At 42.2% G+C, this 14,748-nt stretch overlaps 1 protein-coding gene across 1 annotated transcript in view; it reads right to left on the bottom strand.

The window, feature by feature from the left end:
- Positions 1-14,748, bottom strand: part of LOC143026286 (uncharacterized) — a 47,562-nt gene that overhangs the window by 7,569 nt on the left and 25,245 nt on the right. The window contains exon 4 of the mRNA XM_076186413.1: positions 10,214-14,208. Coding sequence (XP_076042528.1) covers positions 12,163-14,208 — 2,046 coding nt within the window. The 3' untranslated portion in view covers positions 10,214-12,162. The remainder of the gene's footprint in view (positions 1-10,213; positions 14,209-14,748) is intronic.

Below are 14,748 nucleotides of genomic sequence, written 5' to 3'. Positions count from 1 at the left end.
ACCTCCTAGATGACGGGTCATCCCTGCACCCTGTCCACTGCCCTGGGTCAGAAGCAGTGTCGCAGGACACAGCACATCCACAGCAAGGCCGCTTCATTAAATCGGCGACCCCCCTCTCCGTCCCCCCATATACAGGAGAGGACGGGGAGAAATCCCTTTGGGCTGCGTAAAAAAAAATTTGCTCACACACACTACCTCACCCCCATTCCCCCGTCCAATCCACCTCATGCATCACAACATTTTCCATATACAACCATTCTCCATTCACCCCTGTCTTCTGTCCTCTCCCGTCCTTCCTCAACAGACATTCCCCTCTTCCCCAAAGCCCCCTTCACCCCATCCATCCATCTCATCCTAGGACGTCCCCTCATGTTCACTCCCTCCACATCTGCCTTCCATACCTCCTTTACTAGTCTTTCTTCACTCATTCTTTCCATGTGTCCAAACCATCCTAATACTCTTTCATCCACCCTATCTCCCAGCTCCCTTTCCACCCCTGTTCTCCTCCTCACTTCCTCATTTCTCACTCTATCCAGCCTAGTAACCCCCATCATACTTCTCAGACACTTCATCTCAAACACATTCAAGTTCCTTCTCTCTTCCTCTCTCATGTTCCATGTTTCTGCTCCATTAGAAACTTAGTTTATTTACATATTACATTTCATGTTATTTGCAATTTGCAGTCTATGCTATGTACAAAAATTATTAAATTATGTATGCTTATTTGTGAGCAGTACGTATGCCAGAGCAGTAGATTCAGCATAGATGCACAATAGTATACTATATGATAATAGCCACCATGCACCAGTAGCAAGGACCCTGCCTGGCACATTGAGCAATGTAATACTGCAGTAATAATTACAATCCTGCAAGCCACTTTTACCCAACCAGATAAGGATGACCTACAGTAGATTATACTGCATATAACCCACAGACCATGGCCTTGCCTCCAGTTTCAGCAACTTTGTGTTGACATTGCAGATGCTGGCTATCTTTCTACCTTTGAGCTGACACTTTCAATGACCTAACTCAGAAAGGCCAAAGTTTCATCCTTTGGTAGGTCAGCAACCACCACTGGAATGTCAGCCTGAAGACACTGGCTTCATATACAACTGGTTATTCATATACAACTGCTGAAAGTACTTGGCCAAGCAAGGACCACACCTTGCCGTGTCTGACACTAGTTGCTCATCAACTGCTGTGATAATGTTCCTGAGTCACAGATTTGTTGTAGTTTTTTCAAGGCTCAGTAAGCAGGTCTGAGGTCATTTCCAATAAGATGGCTCTGAAGATCCTCACTGACTCCCCTGATATACTTCTTATCTTCATGAGAGTTTTATTCCACTTTTTCAGAGTCCAGTGTAAGTCCATGTCCCCAGCCAATCTGACAACATAGCTCATCCAACAGTAACACTACACGCTCTCACGCAGCAATAATCACAACAACAGATAATCTACCCTCAAACAGACAACAAGCAAACACACTCGTACGTCATTTTGCACTGACAAGCCATCTCACTTCTCACCCTGACGACCGACGCACCATTCGACGTAAGAAAGAATTTCCCACAGACTCAGACTATACACCCTTCATAGACAGTCAGACAAAACTCATAATACATAACCTCAAGCACTCATCTGCCTGTGGCCCTGACAACATAAGTAACATCCACCTAAAACACATTGAACCACATGGCATATATGCATTCACCAACATTGCAAACTACAGCTATTTGCACAACACTATTCTCGACACCTGGAAGCATGGGAAAATCATCACCATTCCCAAACCCAACAAAGACCCAACAATCCCAACATCGCACCGCCCAATCACACTTCTCTGCACCCCCTCTAAAGTCATTGAACGCCTAATACTTAAACTTGTCACACCACATATTCCCCTTGCTGACTCACAACACGGTTTTAGGCCACTACACTCCACAAACACTCTTCTGATAAACCTCACACAAAGAATTTTAGATGGCATCAATTCAGATAGGCCCCACCACAGAACACTTCTCATAACACTAGATATTAGTAGAGCTATTGATGCCATCCCACATCACAACCTGACAAAATATATAACACAGATATGCACATCAACACCAAAAGATGGCTGGCCAATTTTCTGGCAGGTAGAAATGCCTATGTATCATACTTTTATAATGACCAATCATTGCACACCAGAAACTTCAAGAATGGAGTATCACAGGGCTCAGTTCTATACCAAACACTCTTTAATCTATACATGCATGATTTACCCACACCAGACACCTCAGAAATACAAATCTCTTCCTACGCAGACAACATAACAATCACATGCACACATCGTAACACAGACAAAGCTGCAGAAATAATCCAGCCATACCTTGATACGCTCAACATATGGTTCATCACAAACAGACTCAAAATAGCTCCAACAAAATCTACAGCAACACTCCTCAACACCTGGACAATAGAACACAAATACATACCTCATCTCTACATCAACAACACTCTAATACCACACACAAACACACCGAAAATTCTTGGTGTAACATACGATACATCCATGTCTTTCAAACAACACATCACAAACATAAAAAACAAATGCACACCTAGACTTAACGCACTTAAGTCAATCACTGGAACGACATTTGGACAAAACAAAGAAACTAATATAACAATATACAAACAATGCATATGCTCAGTGTTGAATTATGCGAGTCCTGCATGGGCTCAGTGAGACACACCACAACACCCTTCAAATCATACAAAACAAAGCCCTAAAAACAATTACAGGCTGCACAAATACAACACCAACAGACCATTTACACCATGAAACAAAAGTCCTCAAAGTCAAGGACCACCTCGACATGAGAGGCACACAAACACTTGCCGCAGCCACCACAAACACATTACACCCGCTACACTACATAGCAGAACACCCACACACACCAAGAAACATTAAAACAACACCCAAAGACCTTTATCACACACAGATACTCTCTTCTCTTCCTCCACAACCACCAAATACCAGCCTCCGGAAACATATTCATAATCATATCACTCACCGCTCCATTAACACACTGAAAGACAACACACTGCTGCATGCCAGACCCCCTGATATCCACCCTTCTGAATCCTCTCTCCCATGAAAGGACAGAGTCCACTTGGCCAGACTGCGGTGCGGCCACCACCCAGCACTTCTAAGCTACCAGAAGAGGCTGGATGACTGCATTGTGAACAGCTGCCCAGGATGTAACGCTTCACCCCATACCATACAACACATAATGGAAGACTGCATTATACACAATCATGCACGCAAACAACACAACATACACTCTATAAAGGATTTGTGGGAAAACCCAGTTTCAGCTGTAGCATTCCTTGGGGAGACAGGACTGCTCAGACAGACAGTCTAGGGTACGGCAACAACATAGCTCATCTCTATGTTCTCAAATGTGTTACACGATGCCACACTGACAGCTGACGCTTTCCGCTACACTCCTTTGCAATTTTCAGTTTCTGAAGGTATCATAGTTTTTCTGGGTCCTCAAGGGTGTCAACCATTTCAAATCTACCAAAGACTGTTATTACATACTCTTGTGCACATTCATCATCCTGAGATTTCTTCAGATGAAATCTAGGTGGTGAATTACATTTTGAGTTTCTTTGGATGTACAATCTGAGTGCTGTGCCCACAAGTCTATGATCAGTCCTCATGAACTCAACACTACTAAACCCTGTAGTTCTGTAGGATCCTCCAACAAGTACTAACTCGTATGGGATTCATCTCCTTTGCCACCTCACGTATTACTATACCAAGTCTATCAGTGTAGCTCTCCTCTCTGGAACCAGGATCTAGCTGTCACCCTCTGGACTTTGCAAAATTCAGAAGGAAGGAACTGTTGGTTCTCCTGGTCCCAAAATCATGGGGTCTGATATATACTTAACAGCTAATTCGTTGGTGCCAGTAACTGCACCGAAGTTGCCCAAATCAACAAGCATCTCCTTTGGTGGGCACTGGTTGATGGTAGAGTCAAGCTTGCCATAGAAAAAGTGAGGAGCACATGCCAGGAGGCACATAACTACACCCAGAGTTGTCAACTTTGCCCTATGGGCTTGGGCTGTTCGAGCAGGTAACAGTCACTGCTGGTGACCAGAGACAAATACAAGACTCAAACCCATGACCAAGATGATGTGAAACCAGCACACTTCTGATTGAGTGCACCATCTGGCACACAGGCACAGAAAACCTTGTGCGACCCACTTAGTGGGCTTGGTGGCTTTTGCACAGGAGAAGGTTGCAAGCTCACCCCCACCATGAGTAACAGACACCATCGGTATGAAGTTAAATATTCATCATGGATCCCAACAAGGGAGTCTAGGCGTTGGGTATAAATTCTTAGCCCAGTAGGTCTGAGAGAGTATACATGCATTCCACAATGGCATTGAAGGGAGACAGCCATGGACTATGTGATGTGATTCCAAACAATAACTGCTTGGTTCTAGGCATGCCTGACTCAAAGGATCTAGTTGGGTAGCTCACCTGATTTGCCTTTCCAAGCCAGATGAGGGGGGGGCACATTCATCTTGATTTGAATGGAGGACCCAAAAGGCACATTGATGGGTCATGAGGGGTGCACCTGCATACCCACAGCACTGTAGCATCACTCAGCCACCTTCTACAGCTCCTGATATACTTCGATATAACGGGCTTTTCTGTGAAATAAAAAATTGCCAGTGCATCCTTCTTGATAACAATATGCACACATGACTAATGCAACTTCTTTTTTAAAAGTTTCACCATCTCACTACACATGCAGCATGATGTCAGAACACCCTGGCAAGGGAAAGCCCTGTCACTTACGGCAAGCCGTTGGTTTATTAGGTTGTCGTTCAGTCGCCTCCCTTCTGGCCAAGGCTGTGGGGAACCAGAACAGCAAACCTGTAGAGGATCCTGGAAATCAAACCTGCCCATGAATACAAGATGGTATCCACTGGGCTACCACATGGTGGTCAGAGGGTAAAGCAATCTATACTGCTCACCATCTTCTTGCTAGGACTTGGCATCCTGTCAAGATAAGCTCTCCAGGTGTTACAGTTCAGGAAGAACTCCTCTTCCTTGATCTGGGTGTATGTTGTTGTTCTCCTTGCAATGGCTTCCCTGATGTTGTCAAGCCATCTCTTGTGGGGCCTTCCAATGGGACACACGCCATCAGGCTGCCACTCCAGAGCTCTCATCTCATTCTCCAGGTTCCTCCTTTTGATGTGGCTGTAATATCGCAGTTGCGATTCTTCGATGAGGTTCAGGACTGACTACACACCCAGAGTTTCTCTAATTTTGTAATTTCTTATTCTGCCTCTTCGTGTGGCACTGTAGATCAATCTCAGCACTTTCATTCTGTGGCCTGGATTTTACTCCTGGTTTTAGTGCTGGTGGTCCAGGTCTCACTCCCATACAGGAGTACTGGTCTTATGATGGTGGTATAGATGAGAGTTTTTACTCTTGTACTCACTCTCCTGTCTTTGAGGATGGGATAGAGGAGTCAGGAGCTGGTACTGGCTTTCTTTATTCTAACTAGAAGCTCATCCACTATGAGAGCCCCCTCGTTTACAATTGTGCCTAAATACTGTACTTATACTGGCTGGTCTGGGGTAGAAATTCGTCTGCCATATGGAATCTACACTGCTCCGGTTTGCGTTCGATAATCATTGTTTTGGTATTTCCCCCACCAAAGCCTACTTTTAAGTTTGCAGGGCTGTGTTCCATTTAGGGTGGCCAGACGTCCTCCTTATGAGCACTTTGTCCTCCATCCGGCGCAACCTCACGCCGGACGTGCATTTGTCCTCCTTTTTCTTGGGGTGTGACAAAAATAAATAGATAAATGAATAAATAAATAACCCTAGGTATACAATAATGCCGTACAATTAAATTATGTGGGAGTACCCAGGCCAAGGTCAACGTCGGCACTCGGCAGCCAAAGTAGACAGGAACTGCACAATACCAATGTTGTGAACATGTGATTGCATGATTCACATCTCATACATTGGGCTGCAGTCCTGATGTGGCCACGGTGCAGTGTGGTTTGGTAATTAATTCATGAGGTTAATGAGTCTGAAAATGCCGAAAAGAAAGAAGGCAGAAATACAAAAAGAAATAAACCTCCAGGCAATCAATGTGAGGATACAACTAGGTTTTGTGTTGTAACTTGGTAAAAAATACAGGCATTTTTTTTTTTCGGTTTTCTTAGAAGTGAAAAAATATTATTCACTTTAAGTTTTTTTATTATGTATATATATATATATATATATATATATATATATACATATTATATATATATATATATTTATATATATATTAATGTAAATCATAATCATCGAAATGCAGTGTCCTTTTTGGAAATTTGGAAATGGCCACCCTAGTTCCATTGGTTAAGCATTTGTTGCAGTTCCTCCCGGCTCCATGCATTTATGCATATACCATCGGCGTACAAGAGAGCTCCATCATTTGGCCCCACCTTCCGGATGACAGAATCCATGAGTAGGACAAAGAGGTGTGGTGACAGAACTTTTCCCTGCCTAACGCCGGACGCCACGTCAAACCAATTATTATTTCGATACCTTGAGGATGCCACGCTTTGGCAAGTGTTATAAGTAGCTTTAATATTCCTAAGGAGATTTTCTGGTACTTCATAATAGGGATCAGATAGCAATTCCTATAGTTTCGATATGGGAACCAGATCGAAGGGCTTCTGTAGATCCACAAAGGCAATATGAAGAGGCTTGTTCCACTCCCAACCCTTTTCTGTTTTTCTTCATAGGATGAAGAGTGCATCAGTTGCTCCTCTTTCCGGCCTGAATCCATATTGTGCTCCCTGGAATTTGTGTTCGATGATGTTCCTGACTCCTGAGTCTCTTTTTCTAGAATTCACTCACGAAGCTTGAAAGCGTGGCACAGGAGTGATATTCCTCTGTAGCTTCCACACTGCTGTTTATCTCCTTTTTCTATACAATGAAAACATTCAGGTTGGATGTCGATTTCATTGTCACCTTGGAAGCAGTATCGTATAATTAAATCAAATTATACGTTAAACCCAACGAAATGCAGACATTTCAGAAATAATAAACTAAAGTACGTGTAATGCACGAACACTAACTTGTCTTGATGACTGGGGTGTCTTATGACCTAACGTAATGACTAGGGTGATGACATGTATATCAGAGTGCATCAAATTTGAAAGAGTTTTGCCCGTATTGCCATGTCACGTGCGTCTTAACTTTGTATCACCAATTATTTTCGTTTCGTTTTTGTCAACATTATTAACGTTAATTAAATTCACGACTAAAGTGACACTTTATAATAAATGGTAAATTTAGTATCGTTCTTCTGTCATTTGTAGATTATGCTTTACAATATGACTAGATGTTTCTAGTAAAAAAGAAAGAAAAATATAAATAAGTATTCGAATCCGTGTTTTGTTTACCAAGCGACGGCCACAAGCATCACCGTCGTTGCTATGTAAACAATACGTGTTCGATTAGACAGTCAGTCAGTCGATTAGAATCGCTGTCGGTATGGCGGTTCTCTGCAAATCCAAGCCAATACTTGGCAACATCTACCTAACCATCCAAACCGAAGGTCTAAAAAAACAAGAGAGATGCCGACAGTGATTGTAATGAGATTCGTCTTGTCTGTAAAGCTATGGCGATCCTCTTGTTTCAATTTAACATTTTTATACTTTTCATAGTTTAGTCCAACATTTAATCGCAATGTACCGATTATATGCTATATTGTAGGAATTTAAGTGCATATCGGAAAACGTGACAAATCAGAGCAATCTGGTAAACATTGTTCCATTGAACTAAGTTTTTTGTGTGATATACCGTATATATATATATATATATATATATATATATATATATATATATATATATATATATATATATATATATACATACATACACGTGTGTGTGTGTGATTCACCGTGGTTCACCATGGCCTTGGATCACGTGTTGGACTCGTGATCGACAGCTATTTCCCTTTCGGAAGAGAGCTCAAAGCTCATATATGACCGATCTATGGGTAATGCAGTGACCTTACACGCACGCACACAGCTAATTCCCCGCCCACGAAAGGTGGAGTAACGACTCGCAGCGCAGCGATACTGAAATTGTTTCAGCCCTGGACGGGATTCGAACCCGGGAACTCTACCAACCGCGCCATCAAGTCGTATGCTTTGTGTAATAATAATAATAACACGGTTTATTGGGTATAGCAGCATTACTTCTGAGAATATACATCCTACAAGATTATAACATTATAAAAATATGACAGTGAAAAGATGTTACAAACATTAAAAAAAAAAAAAAAAAACAGCTATGGAATAGCTGTGTTGTACAATATTTTTGTTTCTTGTTAAACCCACAAATGTCGGTATGGGGCTCTTACACCGGTCGGTGCGTGCTCTGATCGGCTTGATGGTATTGTGGTGCCGCACCTGTAGCCGTGGTTGTAGTACCAGTGGAAGTAGCAGGTTCCAGTGCCGAGATGTTAAACTAGGGTGACCGCAAACGACCTCAGACTCTGAAGACAACGGTCAGCAAGGGTGGGAAGTCCGAGTGTGGTGAGAGGGTGCCGATAGGTGGTGTATTCGTTACCAAGGATTATGCAACAGGCTCTTTTCTGCACTCTCTCCAGCTGTCGCTGCTGCGTGACTGTGAGTGAGGAGGCCCAAGAAGGTGACGGGTACATCAACTTTGTGTGTGTGTGTATGTGGTTCGAGTCCTTGGCCGTACCACGTTTCAATTTCTGCATGTTGGCCTCTGCGGGTCTCCCGATGTTGATGGCTAGAATTAAAGTGTATTATGGTTGATAAAAATGTAGCTCTGTTCACTGGGACCCATTCAGTATTGTACAAATACTTTTCCGCGTTCGTATACCTACCAATTGTACTATCATAATGTAGATGGATTGAACGCAAAATTTCGTGCATGTGTATGTAACTCGAACATATAAATATAAAAGAAAAGTTGCGCTCAACTTATATCTCTCTTGATGGCGCAATCGGTTAAGTCACTAAAGCACTTGTCACGTGATAGCCCTGGTTCGAGTCCTTGGCCGTACCACGTTTCAATTTCTGCATGTTGGCCTCCGCGGATCTCCCGATGTTGATGGCTTAGAATTAAAGTGTATTGTGGTTGATAAAAATTTATATATTGTATATATATATATATATATGTATAATATATATATATATATACATATATATGTGTATATATATATATATATATATATATATATATATATATATATATATATATATATATATTATACAACTATCACTCCGCCTCTTAGATGTGCTGGTGTACCCCAGGACAGAAGCACTGGTTATTGCTATTAAATATATATATTATATATATAGATATATATATATATATATATATATATATATATATATATGTGTGTGTGTGTGTGTGTGTGTATGTGTATATATATATATATATATATATATATATATATGTATATATGTACGTGTATATATATGTATATATATATATGTATATATATATATATGTATGTATACATATATATACACGTTCCTCCAACACTGCTTGGGCCAAAGTTATTGCAGTAGAATTAACTTTATGGCGTATTCTCCCGCAATATTTTAAGCTGGCCCTTCGTGTTTTAAGGACATTCACACCCAGTGTCTTGATAAAAGACAGAATAATCCTCCTTGCATTATGGCCTCCATTCTTGATGACTAAAGTTACTACTATTACTACTACTCTGATAAGTATCAAAATCCTAGCCAAAGGTTACCATTTGATAGTGCTATGGTGTTTAACATGTGGGTGGATAAAGTATTGTCTTGCTTAATTTGTTCCTGATTTCTTCTGTGTTTTCCAGGGACCTTATTTTCAGTTCCAATGCAGTGTAACTATGAGACTGCATCCATGGACAAAGATGAAAAGGGGGTACTTAAACTCACAGCTACAAAATTCACTAAATATATTAATTTCAATATAACAAAAATCACTATATATATTAATTTCAATATAACAAATATCACTGTTCTGAAAAGGTACAATTCCCATCATGGACTGACTATATGTACATCTGACTAGAATCTGTGGACTGTGCTGACAAGGAACATCATTGCCAGACCATTTAAAGAATCCAGAAAAAAGATTAGTAATAAGATAAAAGGCCGCCATAGCTACTCACATTTAAAATGTCTGTATGTTCCAAAACTGCATGCAATATATTACAATCATTTAGTACAATTCCTTATTCTATGATCTGCTTTAGAATGACACTGTGATTCTCGACCAATTCAACACTGCAACAACTAGAGGGGAATCTCCTGAACACAAAATCAACAACCAGAAAGGAGACCGACATGTATTTTCATTGTCGTTTCTTTTATGGCCCAATAGAACTGTTTGTGATCTCAATCACTTTCCTATGAGTCCAGACTAGTTAAACATTCGCCTCCGTGACGGCCCGCCCTTCAGCGACAACGAGATTTAAGCGCCCATCTCGACGAGGAGACAGTCTCTAACGAGTGGCAACTCTCCTATTACTCTAACTGACGTCAGGACATCTTACTGACCTCCTGAGCTGGAGGGATGACCAAGTTAAACCTGGCGGTAGCCAAAATCAACCTCTTTAGTACCATTAAATTACAGTGTACACGTCCTTCTTTTCATCTAATCTTTTAATCATAACACAACATATTTCATTCTAATTGATAGCATAGAATTCAGTTTGCTTCGGTCACGTTATCTGCAGCAAAGATTGCATCAAGCATGATCGCATCAGCTAAACAACGGTCAAGGTGCAAAGCAGCAACCTGCTGATTACGGTATCACTCAGGTGGACTAACCAACTCCCTATCCCCACAAACTGAAAGACGCTGACTAAACTCCACTCTTATGCATCTGCATTTGCTGATTAGGCCAAGATCATGAAAATACTTCAGGAAGGCCTAGATAAAGTTTATAAATGGAGCCAAGAGTGGAATATGAAATAGATACATACAAATATATATTTCAATGGGCCGAAGCAACAAGGTACCGCCATAGAATTATACAATAAATGAAAAATCACAAAAGCGAAAGTATCTTAGGGACAACAAATTGTTCGTGAGGTTGTGGATAGCATTTAATAACATTGATCAGGATGTTATGGAAAAAAAATGATAGGCCTATGCCACGCAGTGGTGGTGTGGTCATTACATAAAAATGTCAACTAAAATTATGCCTAAACTGATCACGATCACTCCTATCACAACTTTTGCCTTTCCCCTGGGAAAACAATTGCGCAGCGAAAGAAAGATTATACTTTGCTCGAGATGATTCCGAAGAGCGGGAGGGAGGGAGGGAGGGAGGGAGGAAAAGAAAACGTGTACGTGACTGAGAGAGAGTACCCCACATGGTCGACGCGGGGTCGTTCGGCAGACTCGAGGAAGCGATCAATGACCTATGATGGAGTGCCTTGCAAGTGAGATAAGATATAAGAGCAAATTAAATTCTTTGATGGGGTTTCCCTTTGTTGAAGATAAATCACCTGGCGATTTCAAAAATATTCAAAACGATTCGTAAAATATTTAAAAATTGACGCAAGGGATGGAGAGCTTGATACCATCAAACAAATAACATAACATAGCAGACAGAATAAGTTTATGTTCATGATTCATGCAAATTAGACGGGATATGATGGGTTCAACCTGTCTAAATGGGAATATAAAACGAGAAACAGAATTTCGTAAACTGTGTCGTCAATGAATGAAACATGGGACGATCGTTTGTAATGCTGTTCGGAGCTAAACAAAGGCGATATGTTGCAAATTTTCATTAACTTGCTTATGTACGAGTATGTTTGTTCACTTACCCAACATTCGTCCTCTTTATAGACCGAAAGGTTTCTCATGAGGATCATTTGTTACTGTGCACCATTGTGCATGCGCGCGCGCGCGCGCTCGGTTATTTTTAGGACAACTTGTAACAGGACACGATGCAACGCCACAAGGTTGATGATGCAATCTCGAATTTTGTGTTGTCTGTCACAGAGGAGGTGAAACAAACATTCCTAGGCACCTATCGGAATAAATCCTAATGCTAGCGGCTGAACTTTTATCGAAAGGAACGTAGGAAGCAGTTCTCACATCAAAATTACAATAACTCCTTGACCTCGACGGTTCCAGAGACACTCTTCACGACTGAATAATTCCTACAGATGTAAGCAAAGTATACGATTTCTTCACTGAACTCCAAGAAATATTTCAGCGCCATCACATCGACTCGATTTGCAACGTGTGAGGAGTACACATCGTTGTCGGTGTAATGCTTGCTGTCGTCATAGCCAGCCAGCTGGATGACATCCTCCGCCGTCACCTTTGTCTGAGGAGGGACAAAAGAAAGCTCGACAAATCGCCATCTGCGATAACTGGCAATGGCTTCCTCTGCGCCGTGCAGCGATATGCCACGACGGTAGCATTCCTTGATGACGTCTGTTGCTCCCTGAATAGTCAGGGAACAGTCGTGGATGTGGAGGCCACTATACCGCTTCCTAATCTTCGCCAAGAAATCGCAGAGATAAATGACGTCACTATCAGTCAGATTTTTGAATCGCATGTCCATCAAGGGGGTGGTAGATGCCGGCAAAGAGCACATTTCAACTTTCCTGATGTCCATGTCGACGTCAATTTCCAACCATTTCAGATGAGGAAGCTGGTGCTGCGACTTCAGCATAGCTATCAGAGATTCAGCATCTTTTATCCGAGCCCGTAAGCATACCAGGGACTTCGTGTTTGCGCACCTCCCGAGTGACTCGATCGACGACAGGCTGAGGCAGCCAATGAAATCTTCAAGTTGAGCAGTCGAGTTCTGCTTCTGCAATTTCGCCACCAGAGTGTCTGTCTCGCTATCGCTACCAAATTCTAGATGATGCATAGCCATAACAGATATCGGCAGCTTAGTAATGCGCAATCTATCCACGACTGCACCAAGTTCTGGGGGTTCGAATCCTTCCCGCACGGCAACAATCACCTTACGAGGAGGAGGGCAGCAATTCAAGAGCGCATCGAGAGGACCCGCTAAAATGGCGTCGTCTTTCACATCCCAGTTCTTCTGGAGTTCACATTCATCCAGCATGCGGCCAACTAGACGAGAATGGCACTTTATCTCACCTATGAGTTGTATGACATAACCCATGACGTCATCAACACATTCCATGAACCATAACAGGTTGGTCAGAACTCGTTTTTCCTTCTTTTCCGGCATTTGACCGGCATTAGATAAGCGCAGGAAATGACTGGCTGAGGCCAATACGGTGCCATCCCACCGATACCGTTTGTTGGTGACTCTTTTCAGTGGCGTAGCATCAGATATACGTTGCATGATGTAAAACCCAGCCAGATGCTCCTGGAGTTGACGCGAGTGGATGGAGTATTTGATCCCCTTCACAGGAAGTAGATTCAACCTTGGGTAAAACATTGCCGACAGAAGATCTTTCGTATTAACGTTAGGGAGAAGTCGTTGGGCTTTGGTGAATAAATCATCAACATGTTCTCCACTTAGAGCTACACCATCCACGATACTCGTGTGGGCTTTTCTGCAGACCTCTGAAAACCAAGTATTGAATGCGGCTTCGTTGGTTTGAACACATAATGCCTCAAATTTGAATTCGAGCATTTTCCAGAGTAATTCATTCTTTGTGCGAATGGTATTCATATCTGCCCTCTTTTCGACCCAAAATTTAACGAACGAACGAACAAAACGGGGATATGGCTTAAGATATTTGAAAATAGACTTATTTCTCTGCACGAAGTCTTTGCATTGGTCATATTCTTTGCGGCGGCCCTGGGATATAAATGCTTTTTCTAAATATAAATGAAATCCTTTTTCACTGAGGCCACGTACCTGAGCACATAAGATCTTTCTTTCGGGACTAAGCAAAGCCACGGCCTCTGCAACATCCTCGGGGCTCGTGAGAACCATGACGGAGGCATTGGCGTAGTCTTCGATCATAGCCTTCAGTTCCTCGTCCTGCTCCGAGTCGGTGACGAAGTCGTCGATTATGATTAGGGCGTGAGCAGTTTCGAGCCACGTCGCCACTTGTTCTGCTCCGTGCATGGCACACGTATCCGGCAGCGCACTCTTGAAGTATTCCCAATAGCCTCCGTGGTCCAGAGACTCTGCCTCCATTAAGAACACGACCTGGAGAAAGAAGGAAAAAAATCACCCGAGGAATTTCCACCCCAGACTTCGACAGGGTAATAATTCTTAAGGTGGGGTATTCTGGGGTTACAATTCTTCAGCTGGTCTATCCTAGGGTGACGATTCCTAACCTAACCTAATTTAACCCAACTTAACCTAACCTAACGTTACCTAACTTAACCTAACCTTACCTATCATAACTTAACCTAACCCAGCCTTACCTAACCTAGCCTTACCTAACCCAGCCTAACTTAACCGGGGTGACGATTCTTCAGGTGTTGTTGGTTGGGGTGACAGTTCTTCAAGTGGGTTATTATCCTAGGGGTGTCGATTCTTCAGGTGGATGTTCTGGGGTGACAATTCTTCAAGTGTTCCAAAAAATATTCAACTGACCTCGAGTAAAGGAGAACATTCAATATAAGTTACAGTTTTGATTATCATAACTTTTACCTGCTATCGAAGAGGCCTTCTGCTCAAAGTCTGACTAAATTTTATGACATATTCACTTGCCGAGCCAGTCAGGATCAAGTATATAATCAA

This window comes from Oratosquilla oratoria, chromosome 6 (assembly GCF_046742065.1).
Source record: "Oratosquilla oratoria isolate Oo_2021 chromosome 6, ASM4674206v1, whole genome shotgun sequence".
Lineage (NCBI taxonomy): Eukaryota > Metazoa > Arthropoda > Malacostraca > Stomatopoda > Squillidae > Oratosquilla > Oratosquilla oratoria.
Note: the sequence above shows the minus strand (reverse complement) of the source record. Positions and strands in the feature narration are given on the sequence as shown.